The sequence below is a fragment of the Tenebrio molitor genome, chromosome 1 (genome assembly GCF_963966145.1).
Source record: "Tenebrio molitor chromosome 1, icTenMoli1.1, whole genome shotgun sequence".
Taxonomy (NCBI): domain Eukaryota; kingdom Metazoa; phylum Arthropoda; class Insecta; order Coleoptera; family Tenebrionidae; genus Tenebrio; species Tenebrio molitor.
Window position 1 is genome coordinate 44,733,163 of NC_091046.1, and position 22,269 is coordinate 44,755,431.

Below are 22,269 nucleotides of genomic sequence, written 5' to 3' on the forward strand. Positions count from 1 at the left end.
TTGTTCCTTTTGACGAGTTCTATTACCAGTTAAAATTAATGTACCTATTTCAGAAACACCCTGTATTCTCTTCGAAGCTGAGGAGGCAACAACACAATAAATTGAAACAACATCCTAGAATAAATATTTTATTTTTGTGTCGATTATAAAGTGTTACATTTATTTTTGCTCTATTTCTATTGATTTTATTATAATATTTGTAATTGTTGATACACTGAAACGTATGATAATTACAAAAAGTTGACCTACGCTTTTCCTTTATTTTACCATGTTTGCTTGAAGTCAAAAAATAATTTAATTTTATATGAAGTGATCACAAAGTCATTGCTGCAACAATCTGGTGACTGTTTTACATCACATAATATTCTCCATACAATAACAAGAAATTATCTTGAGCTGACTTGATTAAGTAATGCAAAATAAGACCAAGCTGCTCGAAGAATCTGAAATTAAAAAAAATATATGTAAATATACAGGGTGTATCTGAAATAGGTGTGTTATTTTTAACTCAGAGAAAGAATTCGCTAATTCATTAAATTTTTCATTATAACATTTTTACGAAAAAACATTACAAATTGATTTAAAATTTGGAATAAATTAGTCATCAAAGCGTATACCCACATGTTGGTAAGGGCGAAAATTTTCTGTTGTGACAGAAACAGAGCCTTGTCAAAAAGTTACATTGCTATAGAAAAAATTAAAATTTTCATGGTTACAAAAAATTGAGCGAGGTTAATCACACAAAACTACTCGTTTGGTCAAAATTGAGGGGCAAAAAATCTTGGAATACTTTTGCGAATTTTGCAAAAAGTTATAGAGAAAAGTTTCATAAATTGGCGAGTTCTTTCCCTGGTTGAAATTAACACACGTATTTCAGATTCACCCTGTATATAAAAGTAATAATAATTTTATGATTGAATTTTTGATGCGAAATTACAATTCTCATTTGCTATCATTAAACTTACCCTCATGAACGTGTCCAAAGAGAGATAAAACAAGTTCAGTGCAGACATTTTAACCGGCCTTTGACACCGCATCACGAAGAAAATCATATTTTTTTTGACTTCCATAGACGCGTCCGTCCAATTAGATTTAAAAACGGTGTAGACAACATTCCTACTCTGCAAACAAAAATTAAAAAAAATACAACAATGGTGCCAACACTACTTTAATTTCCACTTCATTTCCGAACCAACAGTAAATAAAAATTTCGAGTGTCATGGAGAAAGTAAAAGCGATACACGAGAAGAATTCGCTGCTCAAAGGTGCCACCTGAAACATTTCCTTCAAGCACCACCGTCACAAGTTTTTCTTAGCTTACTGCAGTCATTTGAAAGAGTGTTATTCCGATGGTTCCTGCACTGGTAAAGAACTGTGCCAGAATGATCCAGTTTGCAAATTTGTTTGTGTTTGCGGCGAATCTGAAACCAAACACTGAGACTCTTGGGATTGAAATGAACAATTGTTCTCACTTCACAATCTCTTTATGATGCTTGATAATGCTTATCAATTTTTGGTTGAAACTTATTAAGGCGGAATCAGGATCAAAGAGGTGCTTGATGTCGTCGCATAAAATATCAAACTGCGCTCCGATGTAGATATTCAGAGCTGCTATCAAAGTGTCAACACTCATAGCAGTAGATGCAATAAACAGCAACGCGACAATTTGGTGCAGGTATGTTAATTCGTACATGGGCGACGCTTTGGTGTTCCACGGGTACCACGCCAAAAATGGTAAAGGGTACTCTTTGATAGATTTGTCCAGAATTGGATAAACCGACCAGAAGAACATTGCCCCACTGCTCATGGTCCAGTACATGACGTAATTGACCCTCCAGAAGGAGAAACTCGGCTTGATCATCTTAACCTGTCTGTCGTTCTTCGGCTGGAACATGTCGCTGCTCAGAGTGACCATCAGTTCTTTGAGAATCTTCATGTTCCTAACGACGTAGTAGGTTTTCATGAGCGCCACCACTTGGGGAAGCGTAATGTACGTGGCCTGCACGAGGTCGTGCAAGTCGTCGAAGACGAAAATCATGTTGACCATCTGGAAAAAGTTGTGGCCGACGTTGAGGATCGTTATGGAGCAGATGGCCCAAAGAGTGTAGGCGTTGGGCTTGTAGAGCTCGTCGTCTGGGGGCCAGAGACCCACGACTTTCAGCTTGAGGATGTTGGTTCGAAGGACACGTTTCCAGTCGTATCTTTCCATTGTATGACTAAAAGGATCATGATGACAGAAGTGAAAGAATATTGAAATAAATGTGTGAGGAAATTACCTCAATAATTTTGGTTGGAAAATAAACTTCTTCAGCAGACGTTGTACAAATGTTGATGGGAAAATCGCGTGAGGTTTTATAGGCATCGTGGTCTTTGTCTTTCAACCAATAGGACAACGAGGTTTCAATTCTGCGCGCTCGTGAATACTGAGAGCGGCACACAGAGAAAAGAAATATAAATTGTTTCCATGACTTATGAAATGATACATAATCTGTAAACTCATGAGAAAAAAATGATCTCCGAGTCAGACTAGTTTTCCAGACCCTTCATTAAAATATTTTTTATTTATAATCTCGTGGAAAATATAATCCACCGTTAATTGAAAATAATTAATAATAAAATCCATCTGAAGGAGTTAAATGAAGGCGCGTTTGTTTCCCTCAAAATGTTTAGACTGCAAAGGTATTCTTTATTTTTCCACCAACCCTTCCCTTAAAATATTTATTAATTACGGACAACCACTTATTATTTTCGTTCTTCTCTTAACAACAGTAATTTCCAAAGGTAATTTTTATGAGGGAGTAATCGGATGACTGAAAAACGCACATGGATTATTAATAACCAAAAAGCGGGTAATTAATTGGAAAAACATAATTTCTGGGTTGGCACCAAATAAAAAATTTATTCGGCCTTTCTGAACCGCCCTTCAAGAAGTGGAATTTGTCCAGTAGTGCAACAGTGCTGGAAGTTGTGAGATTTTTTTCAACCAGCAGTTAATTTGGAAATAATTGGTAAGTTTTGATGAATGTGTTTGTGGAAGTATTTTGCTTTAAAGCACTGAACGCCAATTAAATAATTTGTTTGCTCTAGTTTTGAAAAGGTAGTTTTCATTTTGTTTAATTATTGAGGATTCACATATGTCTAACTTTCCCACGACAAGATAATTTCAGAGAAACAAATTTAAAATTTATTTTCCATTACTCTGCAAACTGTTCAATAATGCGTCAATGCAAAGGGGCGTGTCCTGAAAAATACGGATTATGACACAAACTTTTCAGTAATTTTATCATTTTGTAAGAAAAACTTGCGGAATTCATTATGAAATGGTTTTATGTATTTTAAAAATTGTTACATTTTTGCTGTTTGATGCAGCTTGTAAAAAACATGAATCTGGATGCAAATAATAGCGCTTTATTTTTATCATGTATTTTAAAATTCGTTTGAAATGGTAAGAGTGACAGTTGATATATCTAAGAGTTTGCCTGGTGGGACATTTTAAAATACGACCACAAGCTGTGAAGAATCAAGAATTGTGAATTATTATTTCAGGTTAATAACTAAGGTTTCAGAAATTTTTTTGACTTATTACAGAAAAAAATGAATAAAATGATTAAAATTTTCTGCAAGCTTAAGATGCTTCGACATTGTCAGACATGAATGTCGCGTAGAGAATGAAAAAATTCCAGTTATTTCCAGTTTATTCCCTTTTACAATTTAGTAGACATTTGATTAAATAGAATTTTTGAAATACTCGAAAAAAATATACACAGGGTTATTCACGAGAGGGGTACTTCTGAATTTCTTTTTGCCGCAACCCATTATACACATTGCAACAATTTACTGATATCAAATTTTGAAAATAATTATAACAGAATTTACGATGGCTTTTAGTTTTGTATCTTTGACATTGCAACAAAACATCTTTGTCAATTCGAAAAATGTATTTTTACAATAACGACGAAAACACTGACATTAATTTATTTGTTGAATTTTGATTAAATGCAGGTTATCTGCCAATCTCACATTTCTAACAAATCTATCCAACTTACTGTGATTTCTAATTTAAAAGAAGTATAGTAGTTAGTGCCACTGGTATTGTTGGTTGCGGCAAAAAAAAAATTCAGAAGTACCTCTCTCGTGAATGACCCTGTATTAAGTAATTGAAAAAGAGCATAATAATCTTAAATAACTGTGTACATTTTAAAGCAAGAGAAGCAGATTGTCATTTTGAAGAAAAAAATACGTTCTCAAGAACGATAAAAGTAATGGAATAATAAAGTTTTTTTGTATTTGTAAATTTAAAGCAATGATTTTGAAACATTTCTTCAAAGTAAAATACGCTTAGAACTCATAGAAGTAGTCCAAACATGTAAACAAAATTTGATTTTCGGCAAAATCGTAATATACAGGGTATTTATAAATGATTTTTGTGTCAAGTCAGCTTTGGAAAAAATATTTTTAAATATTTTTATTGTGCCGCCTTTTTGAAACATATGCCTAATTTTAATTAGTCACTTCTGTCATTGACGTTTTGTTTGCGCTTTTCAGTCGAGTTTTCGTTCTTCATATTCGTTTTATCGGAGCTAATCAGTAATCAGTTATGAAACACAAAAAATCTGTATTTTTCAACACAAATTGCAAATACATCCGCTTTTAGAGGTAAACAGACCGGCAAAATTTGTGAGGTTAGTTTTCAATGTGTAAGTTTTATTTTGTCTTTATTTTGTTAACGATGGTTTATTCCATTGAACAGACCACGTTCATTGTTGCAAAATATCTAGACAACATTCAGAATCGTTCTTTGTTAAAGTCCTCGTCGAAAAATAGTCAATTTTGACTTAAATTGTAAATCATTTTACAATAGGAGAGAAAATCGTCTTATAACTACCATAAATAATTCCATAAATAAATAGGGGCTGTTACTTTACCTGATGTTTGCTCTTCCTTGAGTCGGTACTGCACAACAAAGGGGCAATAAAGTTAGAGGGTATTATAATAATAATAATAATAATAATAATAATAGCTTTTATTAACCCAAGAACAAAACTGTCCACAAAGGGTAACAAATAATAAATAATGTATATGTATATTCATAGGCATATACATAAGTAACAATAAAAGAGAAAAGAAAAGGTAAAAAAAAACAACCTAGAAAATAATATAATAGAGAAAAATTAAATAAAGAAAAATTAAATAAATAAATAAATAAATAAATCCCCAACATAACCAGCAAATACATCAACCACATCTAATTCAACAAAGACAATGCTTCAGATATTCGACGACGGAATGTACCAGCATGATATTCAAATATATCAGCAAATAGCTGCAACTGGTTATACAACGTACACATAGCAATAATTGGTGAATTTTGATGGTAATTAGTGCTTGAAAGTTGATTGCAGAATGTAGCACTATAACGAATTCCCAATTTTGGGATTCTAAACTTTAACATTTCAACTAATTCCGAACAATCAATCTTGCAATGCACGATTCTGTGTAAGTACAAAACAGATGCAATCTGACGCCTGACATACAAGGGTTCCAGCTGAAATTCATTGATTAAACATGTGTAGGCATAACCCCTAACTGGATAAGCACCAAATTTAACAAGGTACAAATACTTTAAAAATTTCCTTTGTATGGACTCAATGGAAGAAACATGAGTTTGATATCTAGGGTTCCATACCACACAAGCATATTCAAGGTGAGAGCGAATGAAAGCATAGAATAATAGTTTAAGGCAATCAATACTTTTAAAACTCTTAGTGTTCCTAATTATAAATCCTAACATTTTATAACATTTAGAAGATAGATGTTCATAATGTTTAATAAAATTTAATTCTCGGTCAAAAACAACACCCAAGTCTTTTTTATTGTGACACCTATTCAATACAACGCCGTTAATACTATATGGATACTCTATACATGACCGTATCCTAAAGAAAGACATTGCTTCACATTTCTTTATGTTTAGGTTCAGCATATTCCTACTACACCAGTCACAAAGAGCATCTAAATTTAATTGTAAGGACAGACAATCATCAATGCATTTAACAACCTTCATTAACTTCAAGTCGTCGGCATACATCAAGACTTCCGAGGATATGTATTTAGATAAATCACTTACAAATATTAAAAACAGAATAGGACCCAAGTTAGAGCCCTGATTAACGCCGCTAGTCACTTCATACATATATGATTTAACTCCGTGATATTCAACATACTGCCATCTATTTGTTAGCATTGAAAAAAACAGTCTCATAAGACCATCGCAAACACCAACATTTTTAAGTTTATCCAGAACTATTCTGTGCTGCACCTGGTCAAAAGCTTTACTGAAGTCAGTAAACACTACATCCACTTGACTCTTGGCTTCTAGTGCATCAGAAATACGCTGAGTGAAAACTGCAAGATTAGTAACTGTGGAACGACCCTTAACAAAACCATGCTGATGTGCGGGTATAAACTTGGCTACGTGACTATACAAATGTGAAGCAATGTGAAGTATTATGGTAGTTATAAGACGGTGTGCTGTCCTATTGTAAAATGATTTACAATTTAAGTCAAAATTGACTATTTCTAGACGAGGACTTTAATTCACATTGCACGAATTGTGAACAGTTGGCAAGGATAAATCGTCAGGATGGCCACCAGTATCTAATTGAAATTGTCGAGGATTTGAGAGAAAATACAGTATGATGGGATGATGACTGTTTCCTTGTTGATGGTGTTGATATTAACGTTAGCGGGAGCAAAACACAGTTAAGACTTGTTTCAGGTTAAAAACCAACAACCTAACCTCAAAATGTGACATTTCGCATTAAGCGGCAAATTCAAAATTTGACAAGTTTTTATAGCAAGCTGAACCAGACAGTTATTTATAGATACCCTGTACAAATGCTGTATTCTGTGGAAAGAAAAATTAAAATTCGTTATTGAAAGGTACGAAATTTGAAGGCATTAGTTTTACATTTTCGAAATACATGATCTGAGCAAAAAATACAATCGTTGTTAGATTAGCCAAGAACAATAAGAATAATTATTATATCATAAATAAACTTCGTAATGTAAAACTAAAATTGTAAATTTAAAATGGTGGATGCGCCGGGTTAAAGTAATTTGGACCAATGCGATTAAGTCATTGTCATTATTTATGTTATAAAGAATTTTTTTATTTTAAAAATAAGATTAGATGAGGAATTTAAAAACAATGTGTAAATGTTTATTTTAAACAAAAACTTTACTTACCCAAAATCAAAACAATAGTACAGTCACGGTCACGGAATTTCGTCAGTCGTTGTCATTCAACTGACATTAGCTGTAAAACAGGTTTTATATATTTCTAACCCCACATTGGAATTTTTGACTTGGATGTCAAAAACATTACAGGTGTCATTTTGATTTTTATTGTGCGTGACACAATTTCTGTCACAAAAATTTTTAATGTCAGTCATAATGACAATAAAGCTTAGGCGAATTGACAGTAAAATAACTGACAAAATTCCGTGGCCGTAACTGTACATAAATCACTTTTTTTGTGGTGAGCCCAGAGATAAGTTCCAGACGAAGTTTTCAATAGCATCCGACACTCAGATATTCGCTAAATATAACAAAAATTATCAAAACGTGAATAGCAAACGATTACAACTTACAACTGTTTACTTTTAAACATTGAACGACCATCTTGTTTGCACTATTTCTGATTTTGACATCACATCTGACAGCATGGACACGCCCACAACAAACGACTCGTTACATACGACAGTGGCACCGGTTAAATATTGGATAATAATTTTGTTATTTCGCTTTTTTAGAGACTTTATTTTAATAGGGACGTTATATTTGACTCGGTCGAGCTGCCTCTGGATACTTCTACTTCTAGGACTTGAAATACTTCTACTCCGCTCAGAAAAAAATGACACTTTAACCGTGTCTATGGAGATACACAAAGGCGCGGTTTTCAATCACTTGAAGATAAAATATGTTGTTCTTTACATAAGTCAAACATTTCGGGATTAAATAATTTATTATTGTGTTGTTTATACACAGAATTGTATGATTTTTTCTTTATTGTAATGATTTTCTGACGATTTTTTTAATTGCTATTAACAAAGTGTCATTTAAAATAACCAAAACATGTATTCACTTTATTTCATCATGTTCTGCTGAAAGTAAAAAAAACAATTATGAGTGATAATGTATTTTTAGATAAGTAGTGAGTCCAGACGTGTTGCAACAAGCAGTTGATTGTTCTATATCAAGCAATATCTTCAATATTAACGAGAGAAATTATCTTGAGCTGACCTGATGAAGCAACGCAAAATAAGACCAAGCCGCCCTAAGGATCTGTAATAAAAATTTATTTGCACTAACTACACCAAGACAGATTTCAGATAAATTACTTTATTTTTTTTAAACAACTTACCCTCATAAACGTATCTAAAGTCAGATAAAATAAATCCAGTGCTGACATTTTGACCGGTTTCTGACACCTCATCACGAAGAAAATCATATTCTTCTTGACTTCCATCGAAGTGTCCAACCAATTAGACTCAAAAACGGTGTAGACAACGTTGCTACTCTAGAAACGAAAATTAGAAAAGAATTTCTACAACAGTGGTAACAGTACTTTAACTTCGACTTCATTTCCAAACCAGCAATACATAAAAATTTCAACTGTCATTGAGAACGTGAAAGAGAGACATGAAAAGAATTCGCTGCTGAAAGGTGCCACCTAAAACATTGCTTTTAAACACCGCCATCATAAATTCTTCTCAACTCACTGCAGTCAGCTGAAAGAGTGTTATACCGATGGTTCCTGCACTGTGGCAAAACTGCGCCAGCACTATCCAGTTTGCAAATTTGTTGGTGTTTGCAGCAAATCTGAAACCATAGAGTGACACACCTGAAATTAAAATCTACACCTGATCCTACCTGATAATCTCTCTGTGATGCTTGACAATGCCTATTAATTTTCTGTTGAAACCTTCTGAGGGGGAACCAGGATCAAAGAGGTGCTTGATGTCGTCGCATATAATATCAAACTGCGCTCCAATGTAGACATTCAGTGCTGCTATCAAAGTGTCAACACTGATCGCAGCAGATGCTATAAAAAGCAGTCCTAGAATCTGGTACAGGTACGTCAACTCGTACATGGGCGATGTTTTGGTGTTCCACGGGTACCAAGCCAAAAATGGTAAAGGGTACTCTTCGGCAGACTTGTCCAGAAAGGGATAGACCGACCAGAAGAACATCGCGCCCACACTCATGGTCCAGTACATGACGTAGTTGACCCTCCAGAAGAAGAAACTCGGCTTGACCATCTTAATCTGTCGGGCGTTCTTCGGCTGGAAAGTGTCGCTGCTCAGAGTGACCATCAGCTCTTTGAGAGTTGGCATGTTCCGGATGACGTAGTAGGTTTTCAGAAGAGCCGCTACTTCCGAGAAGGTAACGTAGGCGGTCTGAGTGACGGCGTGCAAGTCATCGAAGATGAAGATCATGTTGATTATCTGGAAAAAGTTGTGGCCGAAGTTGAAGATCGTAATGGAGCAGATGGCCCAAAGGGTGTAGACGTTGGGCTTGTAGGATTCGTCTCCCGAAGGCCAAAGACCCACGATTTTTAGCTTGAGGATGTTGGCTCGAAGGATTCGTTTCCAGTCGTATCTTTCCATTACGTGTAAAGGACTAAAAGGATAACGATATAAAATTAAATGCATGTGATGGAAGTTCCAGAGTGTTATTACCTAACACTTGTTGTTATTGAATGAGAGAAAACTTGATCAGGAGAGATTGTAAAAATGACGACAGAAAAAGTTCCTGGAGGTTTTATAGCCATCATCATGTTTGTCTCTCAACCAATCGGACAACAGTTTCCACTTCTGCGTGCCCCTAAAAACTGAAAGAGAGGAATTATAGAAAGAAATGTAAAATATTTTATTGATATAATTACCCAAATCAGTAGACAAGAATCATCAAGCAAAAAAAAGTTTAATTTATGACTCTAGGTCGCAAGTTTGTCTTTCCAGACCCCTCATTAAAAGATTTTTTATTTATAATCTTGACCCGCTTATTACATTTCCCGTCCATCTTAAGAGATCTCGTGAGAAAAGAGGTAGACGTAAACGCGTCAGTTTCCTTCAAAATGTTTAGATTATAAGGGTGTTTTTTGTTTTTCCACCAACCCTTCGCTTGAAATATTTATTACTTACGCACAACCACTTATTATTTTCGTTTTCTCTGAGCAACAGTCATTTTCAAAGTTTATTTTCATGAAGGAATAATCAGATGATTGAAAAATGAACTTGGATTATTAATAACCAAAGACCTGGTAATTAACTGGATAAGAATAAGTTCTGGGTTGACACCACATAAAAAATTTATTCGGTCTTTTTGAACCGCCCTTTAAGAAGTGGAATTGGTTCAGTATGATGTAGTGCAAGAGCACTGAAAGTTGTGAAATTTTTTGCCCTGCAATTAATGTGGAAAAATAGAAGAAAAATAGGTAAGTTTTTATCCATATTTTCCTGGTTTTTGCTCTAAAGTACTGAACGCGAACCTGATTAAATAATTTTTCTTTGCTTGTAAAAAATTTGGATTTAATCTCGTTTTACTATTGAAGAGTCACACACGTGTGTTAAGACCACAAGACTACTCCTATAAGACAAATTTAAAATGTATCTCTCATTATTTATTACTCTGCGCTGAATTATTTTGTTCTTTTGTAAAAATCTTGCTCAATTCGTTAAGTTAAGAAAATAAAATATGTTCTTGTTTAATGTAGCTCGTAGAAAATTTAAATTTGGTAGCAAAAACACCACTTTATTTTCATAATTTATTTAAAATGCGTCTGATTTGTTAAGAATGGCAATTGATAGACCCAGGAGGTTGTCTGGTGGCGCATTAAAATACGATCACGAGAGCCGAAGAATCAAGAATTGTAAATCATTATTTTATGTTAATAAATAAGATTTAACTTTTTTTTGACTTATCTGAGATAAAATAAATCAAAGCATAAACTTTATAATAATAATATCGCGCGTTCAAATGAAATCCTGGGTTGAGTGGGCGTTGGAAAAATTAAACCGTTTAGAACAGTGTAAAATTTGAAATTCCCGCCGTTTGACACGTTTATGCTTAATCCGGACATAACTGAACATGTTTGTTTTCAGCAAAGGGTGTCCTTGGATATTTGCTTCGAGAATAGCAATCGTGAAGTTATTCAATTTTTAACGCAATACATTGAAAAGAAAAGAAAAAAGAAAGATTTTTTTGGCTCTAAATTTTAGGTTAGCTGTCAACATGCTCCAATTAATCTACGCTTTAAAAAAGCACAACAAATTGACGGTTTCCAGCGCAGGATTTCGCCAGGACATGATACTCAGCTCTATCAGGACCTCCTGTTTGTAGTTCCGCGGCTGAAAGATTTCGCCAGTTATGACAAAGAAGAGTTGTTTCAGGATTTGTATGTTCTGGGGGAAGTAGCGCTTCGGGATAATTCCGATGCAAGAGAGTGTAACGAAGATGGACGACGCGAAGGCTTCGAAAGTCGTCAAAGATAAAGTAGATGCTGACGATTTGGAAGAAGGTAGACCAATACCTAATAAAAAATATAAATCAATAGATTTCTATACAGTCCGTTCGTAAAGTTTGGAATAAATTCGATAAAACTGTAAGTATTAATTTCTGAGAAAAATCCTTGAACAAGTCAACTTTGCTTTAAAAAAGTGCATATTGTTCAGTACTTTGCTTATATTGACAGCTTGTCATCTCCTAATAGTGACGTCATCAATATATTTTTGAAATGACAACTCCCATTTTTTAATTATTTTTCTGGTACGCCTTCGTACTAGCTAAACGATCAATGAAAAAAATTGACATCTTACATAACAATTTTTTTGAGAAAATGACACATTCTACTTCAAAAAATTTAATTTAATTTTTTACTAAATTTTTTTTTTTCAATAGATTTAGTTACAATGGAAGGTTTATTTTAATAGACCAAACAATTTAGAACGATTTGCGGTAGAGAATTGGCACTGAAACGGAACAAATAAGCCCTGACATTATTGAGCGCAGTGTACAAAGTGTTGGTGAGTGCGAAATAATTGGCGGGAGGCAATTTCAACATTTGCGTTAAATTTTATGGTTAACCTGAGATGTTTGTTTGATTTTGTTTGAAGGTCAATTAAAATTTTTACATTAAAAATTAAGTTAAATTTGTCATTTTCTCAAAAAAATTGTTATGTAAGGCATCAATTTTTTTCATTAGTCGTTTAGGTCTACCAGAAAAAAGATGAAAAAAGTTAGGATTGTCATTTACAAAAATTATTGATGACGTCATTATTAGGAGACGACAAGCTGTCAACTTAAATAACGTACTGTACAACATGCACTTTTTAAAAACAAGGTTGACCTCTTCGAGGATTTTTCTCAGAAATTAATACTTACAATTTTATCGAATTTATTCCGAACTTTACGAACGCACTGTATATATTTATTTTAAATTTTTTAAACATTTTATAGGGTAACTGATACAAGAAGTGCTCAGGTATGAAAACATTTATTACCTTAGGGGCAGTAAAATTGAAATTTGAAAATTAACTTTATCGTATTGAAAGAGACAATAATGCATATTTTTTTAAAGTAATAACTAAAATTTTTAATGATAGTTAAATGTGCAAAAGCAAAAATGGTGGATGCGCCGGGTTAAAACAATTTCAAATTATTTAATTACTCAGTAATTTCCGTAATTGATTTATTTAATCTGGTAAATATAATTGAATAGAAAAAAGAGTGTCTCAAAAACATTCAAATGATTTACCTAGAACAGAAAAAATAACAAACAACAGAGGAATCACACTGAATAAAAGAGGTGAAATAGTATATTCTTCAATGAGCATATAATGATGGCTACTATTCAAGAGGATGAAAATTGTAACACGAGCCGAAGGCGAATCATCCGAGTGAATAATAGCCATCATTATACAGGGTGTTTGAAAATTGCTAGTACAAAAAAAAACTGTGGCATCTAGAAGCCCTAAGAAATAAAAAAAATAGTATATTTCAAACCAAGGTAAGAAAGTGGTTTCTTGCAGACCGCAGGCAAAGATTATAAACCGAGTCGTAGACGAGGTTTGTAAGTGCCTAAGGTCTGCAAGGACACTTTCTTAACAAGGTTTGAATACAATTTTTTTCCCTACCGGCACAACTTTGTTGAAAAAAGTCAAAAAAGATGGTTATATTCGTGATTAAAACGAAAATTTTGAGAATTGAATAGTAGGCTGTGTTATTTGTTTAATTAACTTGTCATCGCATTTGAAGATTTGAGGTTTTTTCGAAAATTTGATATAAACAGGGTAAAGTAATCTACCTACCTAGCTTATCTGTTTATTTTCCAGATTATATGATTGACCTACCAACTTACTTCATTGAATTGGCTTTCATTTATCAATAACTTATTCCACTTTTGACACTTTTGACATTTGTATTTTGGTACAGTTTTACCATAAACATTTCATGATTCACTTTCTTACCTTAGCGAGAAAGTTGAATTTTCTCACCTCAAATGAGGTATCCACAGCCTACATTTCTAACCGGTAGGGAGAAAAATTTTTTAATTTTTTTAAACAAAAGGGATAAAGTAACCCTATCCCAGCATATTTTACACCTCAGGCGGGGCAGTATGTTTTAAACCTTGGTAACCAAGCGTGATAATGAAGGACTATACAACAATATGAAAAAGAAATATTTTTTTGCAAGATTTTGGCAACTAACAATGGTACTAACAATTTTAACCCAATTTTTAGTAATTTTTATCTCGAAAACTAGAGGACTTTTATTAAATTTTTTTTTGCCGATGACTTTAACTCATCATCGCCAATTACCATTATTTTTTTGTACTAGCAATTTTCAAACACCCTGTATGCTCACTGAATTACATTCTAGCGAGTTATGCGCTTTCTAAGTAACTAATTAATAACGACAAGCCATAGAGTGTGAACAATTTTTATTTAAATTTTGATTTATAATAAAATGGTGGATGCGCCGGGACAACATTGCTCTATATCTAAAATTAATTTTTCTATAGTTGGTGTATATTTATTAAATTTGACCAAATTTCTACGATTACGGCTTCATCATGAAGCTCAATTACACAGACCTCGAATTAGCTTGATTCAAAACCGTAAAATAAGACCAAGAAGTTCGCAGTATCTAAAATTGAAAAATGATTTTCTAGTTTTGCAAAAAAAGAAATTGACAACATTACCGCCTTAAAAGTGTCCAGTGTCAGATAAAACAAATTAACAGCTGAGAGTTTTATCGGTCTTTGAGTCCTCAGAGTGAAAATGACTAAATTCTTCTGGATGGGTAAAGATACACCTACCCAATTGCATTCAAAAGCTGCATAAGGAATAGCACTGCTCTAGAAACAAAGAAAAAATTGTATCTTGGACGGGACTGTGTATTTACTCACTTTAATTTCTACCTCGTTACCAAACCAACAATAAATAAACATTTCAATAATGATGGCGTTGCCGTAGCAGATGAAGGAGTAAAACTGGCCACTGAAGGGGACAACCTGTTAAAGTAAAAACAAAATTACAATCACAACACTTTAAAAGAATGTTGAAAGTTATTTCGCTGTGAAGAAATTGTTCTCCTGTGAATTCTGGACCTCTGTTTTGTTGTAAAAACACTATCGCAGGAACTCACCAGAGTTAATTGAAACATGGTAAATCCGACCGAAATTGCGCTTGTAAAAAATTGCAAGAGCACGATCCAGTTAAAGAAGCTGTTAGATTCTTGTGCAAACCTGCAAGAGTAAGTTATTGAAAAAGTAATACAATCATTTGATCGTACTTTAAAATTGCTCGATGATGTTTAACACAATTGATCAAATTTGACCTCATCTCCTTCTCGTCACCTCCGAGATGCTTCAAATCATCACACAAGATGTCACACTGCGCCCCAATGAACATGTTCAACGCAGCTATCAACATGTCGATGTTGAGACTAGCCGAAACCAGGTACCAAATCGAGACAACTTGGTGGATGTAGGTGATTTCGTACAATGGCGAAATCTTGCTGTTGTAAGGGTACCACGCTAGAAAGGGTAAGCGATGTACTTTGGTCCACTTATCCAAGATAGGGTAAGTCGACCAGAAGAAAGTAGTGTTGTAGCATAACACCCTGAAGACTAGGTAGAAGCGCCTCCAGAAGAGGATGCTAGGCTGGATCAGTCGGATTTGTCTGTCGTTCCTAGGCTGAAAAATGTCGTCGGTGATGTTGACGAAGAGTTGCTTGAGAGTCTTCATGTTTTGCAGAAGGTAGTAGGTTTTGGCCACGGTGCCTATGCAGGAAAGGGTGACGAAAATCGAAGAGGTGAAAGCTTCCAAGTCGTCCATGATGAAGTAGATGTTGAAGGTTTGGACGAAGCTGTGGCTGCAGAGGAGGCCTAGGACGCAGAAGGCTGCGTATGCTGTGTAGGAGTTGGGTTTGTAGGTTTCGTTGCCTTTGGGCCAGAGGCCTAGGATCTTCAAAGAGAGGATGTTGGTCTTGAGTGTTTTCTTCCAGTCAAAATCTTCCATAGTTTTCTTATTGTTGAATCAAGAAGTAACAAGAATCGTTATAGACAAAAATACGTTAAAAATACAAATAACCCACAAATACCTTAAGGATGATTCAGCAAATGCAAGAGTTGAAGAAGACAATCAACTTGTTTATAAAGTTGTTGCTTTTATAAACTCCACTAGCTCAACTGACCAATAGGAAGAGAGCACCCACTTCTGCGCGCTCCGAAACTTAAGAGCTTTACACAAATTAAATGTGACTAAAATAAATTAATAATACCGTCGATCCAATCCAGAATTAGTTGCGAATTTAAAATTAATGAAATCATATCTTTTTGGTTTAGTGTAAATTCCAGGCAACGGTATTTTTAAACAGAAACTTTCACCACTTGAAGCATCAAGCTTTGTGTTAAAATCTTCAGGAAAAGCACAATCATATTGTTGTTGTTGAAATATCCTGGAAGCTATCCACTACGATATTTTTTATTAATTAACCTAACCCCTTCATTACTTGTTTCGTGTGAAAAACAACATAAGGAAAAGTCACATTTTTTCGTATTTCTAAAATAATCCTGTTTTTGTTGTGACCCTTCGGTTAAAATATTTATTAATTACACGAAACCTCTTATTATTTGTCTTCTGTCCCGGAATGTTTCCGTGAGAGAACGTGCAGATGGATGGATTATTTATAGACAAAAAACCGTCGTGGGTAATTATAAAAATTAACTTGTGGGGTTAGACTGATGAAAAATTTAGACACTCCTCCTCTTGAGTCTTGGGTTTTTCTTACGTGGTCCTATGAGGCGAAGAGGCACATTTCTTAAGAAAAAGCGACGTAATAGAGATGGTTTTGCTGTACGAAGTGTAAAAGTAAACAAAGTAGTGATACTCAGTACTATTAATGTAACATATGTAAAGGAATGAAAAATGGAATAACAACAACGCAAATTACTTAACAGGTAAGACTAAATTTTATTACTTATAAATTTGGCAAATGTTTGTTTTCATTAAACAAATTAACAAAACATTTTAGATAAAACCACAGTCCTTGTCATTGATGATAATTATTCTTGTAAGTAACAAGCAATGCAGAGCTATTTTATCTTTTTGTTGAATGTCTCTGAAAGTCATTTGGTTTAATTGTTGATTCAACCATAGATAAAAAAAGTCCAAAAAAATTATGTGTGGTTTTTTCTAAAAGCTGCTAATTTGAAAATAATCTAAATTAAATCTATAGTCTAATATACAGGGTGTCTCAGCTAAGATTTTCGAGCCTAATATTTCGGTTATTTGCCAACGGATTTTTATGAAATTTAAAATGCAGATATTTTAGACCGTGAAGGTTCAATTAGTAATAATAAAATTACCTCAAGTTAAAAAATGTAATTTTAACACATGTTTCCTTTATCGAAAATTATGCGCGATTATTATTAGATTGTTAAACATTAAAAAATAGGGGTCTACACAAACAATTAAGTAAATCATTTGTCTGATTCAACGAAAAGATTAAATTTTGTCGTTAAAAATTTAATGTAAAATTTGAAGGTATTATGTGCAGTTACCTTTCGAAACAATTGAAGATTATTGCCAAGTAATATTTTGTACACCCTTTAAAGTCTGTCAAAATTGGGCGCGCTTTATTAGAAACGTCAGATTGTGAAAATTTATGAAAAATACTCTAAAAATAGACTACAGTGGCAGAAATTTCAGTATTGTTGAAAAAGAAAAAAAATTTGCCTATGGAGAGTGTCGTAAGAACTTCAATGAAACAGTTCGTGTTCTCGTGGAACACTATCCAAATGTAGGCTTTACAAAATGTAAGATTAAGTGAGTCGTCAATTTATTTGAAGACACAGGAAGCGTACGTGAACTAAATTACCTTGCTAAAATATCCCGATCGTGTTTTAGTCCTTTATGGAAGAATTAAAGCATCCAGTATAATAAATTACGTCCAAATGTTGTCTTTAACTTTGTAAGTGTTTGTAAGTTTAGCAAGATAAACGTCAAATATGTCACCTGCGCTTCTGCAAAAAGGGATGACCAAAATTCTGCAAAATTGCGCGTTTGTTTCATTCGCGTCTACGTTTTTGCATTTGCAGCCACGTTTAACACAGTTTTTTTGTTTACTTCTTGCAAAGCAGACGTCTTTCAAGGACGAGTTTCTCCTTACAGCATTTTTTATTGACGATCAATTTTTTATGTAAATCTTAATTGATTCAACATTTTAAAAAGGCATGTAAAAATTACGGTTTTAACACTTGGGTGATTGCATTAATGGGATTTTATTCTTCACCGTCTAAAATATCTGCAATTTAAATTTCACAAAAATCCGCTGGAAAATAACTGAGTTATTAGGCTCCAAACTCTTAGCCGAGACACCCTGTATCATAATTGCAAATATTGTTTTTGTTCGACACTGTCAGAATTTGAGAATTTTCTCCTATGTGAACGGATTTTGATAAATGTCACAACTTGTCAAAACGAAACGTCAATCTAATTTTAAAGATTTTTAGCGATTTGGAGCCTTTAAGGGGCTCGTCGAACAAAAAAACGTTGTATTCAACTCGTTCGTGTGTAAATTGGGCCTTTTTTGGCACTCGTAGGCCTTTAAAACGCTCGTTTCACTCGCGTTTTAAAATGGCCCACGCGTGCCAAAAAAGGCCCAATTTACACACAAACTCGTCAAATAAACTACTATTTTCTACTCCCATGTTTAAAATGCCATTTATCGTTTAGATCTTTTAAATACATCTTGACAAGCGCTTTAGTCACGAGGTGAAGTTAGCAACGAGCTTTTTAGTCACGGATTAAAGTTAGCTCCAGCTATTTTAATCGTAAAAATTATGTGACAAATCAAGTTATTTGTCACTTGTCAATTGACGTTTATCAGTTTCGAATGTTGTGTTTAAATTAACGTTTAATAAAGAAATTACTTATTTTATTTGGTTTGAAAAAGTATAGTTTGTAACTCGTTTATAAACCTTTCTAGACACTGGCTCCGCTCGTGCCTAATAAAACTCGTGACTAAAGTGCCGTTTATAAATCTTGTTGCATAATATACTATTTTGCTTTAAATTAATAATACAATCATTTTTTATTTTTTTTTTATTTATTTGTTTCACTGTAACAGAGTATTTAACTTCAGTTAATTTAATATGAAGTAACTATTTTCATTTGCCGAGTAAGTCACGCGAAATTAATTACCACTCTTGGACAACCAATCAATTTTCTCATATGTGTACCGAAGCATTCGATTCATTTCGATTAGTGTATTATAAATAATGAGAAATGTAATTACATCCTAGTTTACCGATGTTGCATCCACCTCTCAACACATCGTTAATATTTTATGTTGAAAAGAATTAATCAGTATGTTCGCTTAAAGTCAATAGAGCTGTTTTAAAATTTGCAAAATGGATTAAACAGGTGAACAATACGAGTGTGAATTTTTAGAAAATTTTTTGAGTTTCCACAAGCCTGAAAAAATGGGTCAAAAACATGGAATCTGGTGTGGGCCAGGAAGGCAAAGATTAGTTGAATTTTTTTTTTATTTGATATTCCAGATCAGAGTTCATTTTAGTTCTTTGACGGGAAAGATTTCACGGATAACGATTTTGGTTATTAAGCCTGCAATCCATATTTTTAACAAATATTTGCCGACATTTTTACAAAAAATAAATACTTTTTCGTCGACGTCAGAATCGGTTTTTGAGTAATAGAGCCATTCTGAGTCAATTGGTGCAGTTAAATTTTTGATATTCCAACTGGTAGTGTAACAATTGGCCGTAAAACCAATTTTCAAAAACTGTGCGGGCAATTTGAAGCTTTCTCAGTTTCAAATTAGCTGGTGCAGATAAAAATTGGGACCAAAAGCGAATTTCTCGTCCTATTCTATACTTTTATGAATTTTTTGGAAATTTTTAGGACACTCATGAGTCCGTCATGGTCGGTCAAAACGGGTAAAAAGTCGGTGGAAATATTTTTATTTGCCTACGGAGTTAAATTTCGTCTTTTTTACGTCTAAAATAATAATAGTGAACAATTTCAAAATTTAATAACACGCAATAAGCTGTGTAACAATGCTTATCTATGCCCGTGAGATAACTGACACTTATCCAATCCATTTTGCGTGAGATAAGAACTTCATTAACGCACGTATTTTCATTACCGCAAGCTTTTTTATAATAACAACCAATTAATCAAAATTTTAATTTAATAAACATTTAACTACAAGAAAAATTAATATAACTATTTTTTAAATTCGAATTAATTACACAATTTTTGCAATTTGTTAAATAAACTCCTGATGAAGACAGTTTTTGTGAATTTTCATAGATAAAATATCGGGAAAAGTAAGATTAACATTTTTCTTCAATTCTGGGTGGTCGTAGATAATATATTGTACATTACACGTGTGGTAACGCCTCATTAACAAACTTGTGCGATAATACAGCTCGGCTTCGCCTCGTTATGCAAATTTCGCACGCGTTTGTTAATAATGCTCTTATCTTGTATCGTAAATATCTATTATAATTTTGTTATTACGGTGGATGCACCGGGACAATTTTTCACAACATATTTTTTTACTACAAAGAAAACTCATCTACAGTTGCTACAATTGTGTAAAACTAAATTAAATTCGTATTAAAACGATTGATTGAGATGCTCAGTTATGCAGGAGGTGAGCTGGCTTGGCTCAAGACGGTGAAATAAGACCAAGAAGTTTGAAGTATCTAAAATTGCAAAATAATTTTTTAAGTTTGTAAGAAGTAAGTGACAACATTACCGATTTGAAGGTGTCCAAAGTCAGATAAAATAAATTAAACACGGACAGCTTTATGGGTCTTTGAGTTCTGAGAGTGAAGATGTGTAGATTTTTCTGGATGGGTAAGGGCGCACCCACCCAGTCACATTCAAAGGCAGAGTAAGGAATAGCACTGCTCTAAAAATGAACACAAATTAAGAATTTTCCATTTCTACAAAAACTGGACGTCTATTTACTTTAACTTCTACTTCGTTACCAAACCAACAAAAAATGGACATTTCCGTTATGATGGTGATGCCATAGCAAAGAAAGGAGTAAAACTCGCTGCTAAAAGGAGCAACCTGTCAATGGAAAGACAGTTTCAGAAGAATGTTAATGACTGAAAGTAAAATTTCTAAATTTACTTACCAATGTCAATTGGAACAAACTGACTCCTATGGAAACTGCACTTGTCAAGAACTGCCACAGCACGATCCAGTTGAAAAAATTATTCGATTTTTCTGCAAACCTACAAGATAATATAAATTTTAAAAACTACAACAGAACCATTTGACGGAACTTCAAGATGGCGCGATGGTGTTTGACACAATTGACCAACCTCGACCCCATCTCCTTCTCGTCACCTCCCAGATGCTTCAAATCATCACACAAGATGTCGCACTGCGCCCCAATGAACATATTCAACGCGGCTATCAACATATCGACGTTGACCCCACTCAAGACCGCATACCCCATCGCGACAATCTGATGGACATAGGTGATTTCATACAGTGGCGAAATCTTGCTGTCGTACGGGTACCACGCGACGAAAGGTAACTGATGCTCTTTGGTCTTCTTGTCAAAAATGGGATAGGCTGCCCAGAAGAAAAGGGTGTTGTAGCCCAACACCCTAAACACCATGTAGAAGCGTTGCCAGAAGACGATGCTAGGGGTGATCAGTGCGATTTGTCTGTCGTTCCTAGGCTGAAAGATGTCGTCGGTGATGCTGACGAAGAGTTGCTTGAGAGTCGGCATGTTGCGGATGAGCTGCCAGGTTTTGGCCACGCCACCTACGCAAGCCAAGGTGATGAATATTGAAGAGGTGAAGGTTTCCAAGTCGTCGATGATGAAGATGTTGAAGACTTGGGTGAAGGTGTGGATGCCGAAGAGGCCGATTAGGCAGAATGCGGAGTAGAGGGTGTAGGCGTTGAGTTTGTAGGTTTCGGTGTCTTTGGGCCACAAACCGGTTATCTTCAAGAAGAAGGTGTTGGTTTTTAATGATGTTTTCCAGTTAAATTCCGCCATTTAGGGACTGCAATTATGCAATAAATCTGTCTGATTTGTTATTCTTCAAGGGATAAAATTTCAAAAAATTAAAAGAAAACTTATTTTAAACATTTTTAATTAAAATATTCTACAAGCTTGAAATTGCAATATGTACTACAGTGCATAAATAACAAAATACCTTGGACAACTAGAGTCGTACACAATAACAATACAGAATTGCATTTTCATGTAATCTCCTCAGCTTATGTAGGTAATGCATCTCTCTGACAGCCAATCAGAAACAAGCAATGCACTTCTGCGCCGGTAAGCTCGCTAAGAATTTAATTTGCCTTATTTATAGACAAGTGTAATAAAATTTTACAAAACCAATGTACCAAAATAATTTTTTTAAATGTATCTTGATTCCAAGTTAAAAACAGTGAAAAAAAGTCTAGCAAATATGTTTCTTTTTTACATTGAAATAATAACCTACTATTTTTTTTATAAAGAAGGCTCCTAATTTTTTTTCATTCCATCAATCAATTTCTGTTTATTTAAAATTAAATAACCACGTCTACTTGACGAAAGCACACGCGAAATTAATTACCACTCTTGCACGACAAATCAATTGACTCATATGTGTGCTTAAAGCGTTGTGTTCAGTTCGATTTTGAGCTTAATGACTCGAAA

The 22,269-nt window shown here is 34.0% G+C and overlaps 4 protein-coding genes across 4 annotated transcripts; all 4 read right to left on the minus strand.

Annotated features, from left to right (window-relative positions):
* Positions 1-386: 386 nt before the first annotated feature.
* On the minus strand, positions 387-2,209 carry LOC138135565 (odorant receptor Or1-like). Its single transcript, XM_069054331.1, has 5 exons — positions 1,473-2,209; positions 1,322-1,421; positions 1,168-1,272; positions 966-1,121; positions 387-443 (listed from the first exon to the last, which is right to left on the minus strand). Exons 1-5 carry the CDS (start codon positions 2,207-2,209, stop codon positions 387-389), a joined length of 1,155 nt encoding a protein of 384 aa, XP_068910432.1.
* Positions 2,210-8,289: 6,080 nt separating this feature from the next.
* Positions 8,290-9,671, minus strand: LOC138131314 (odorant receptor Or1-like). The gene is made up of 5 exons (XM_069048307.1): positions 8,935-9,671; positions 8,784-8,883; positions 8,630-8,734; positions 8,426-8,581; positions 8,290-8,346 (listed from the first exon to the last, which is right to left on the minus strand). The coding sequence occupies exons 1-5, from the start codon at positions 9,669-9,671 to the stop codon at positions 8,290-8,292; spliced, it is 1,155 nt and encodes a 384-aa protein (XP_068904408.1).
* Positions 9,672-14,148: 4,477 nt separating this feature from the next.
* Positions 14,149-15,620, minus strand: LOC138131386 (odorant receptor 49b-like). Its single transcript, XM_069048402.1, has 5 exons — positions 14,860-15,620; positions 14,713-14,812; positions 14,474-14,578; positions 14,267-14,422; positions 14,149-14,211 (listed from the first exon to the last, which is right to left on the minus strand). Exons 1-5 carry the CDS (start codon positions 15,585-15,587, stop codon positions 14,149-14,151), a joined length of 1,152 nt encoding a protein of 383 aa, XP_068904503.1. The 5' UTR covers positions 15,588-15,620.
* A 5,166-nt stretch (positions 15,621-20,786) lies between these two features.
* On the minus strand, positions 20,787-21,619 carry LOC138135548 (uncharacterized). The gene has a single exon (XM_069054306.1). The coding sequence runs from the start codon at positions 21,616-21,618 to the stop codon at positions 20,869-20,871; it is 750 nt and encodes a 249-aa protein (XP_068910407.1). The 5' UTR covers position 21,619; the 3' UTR covers positions 20,787-20,868.
* Between the last annotated feature and the right edge of the window lie 650 nt (positions 21,620-22,269).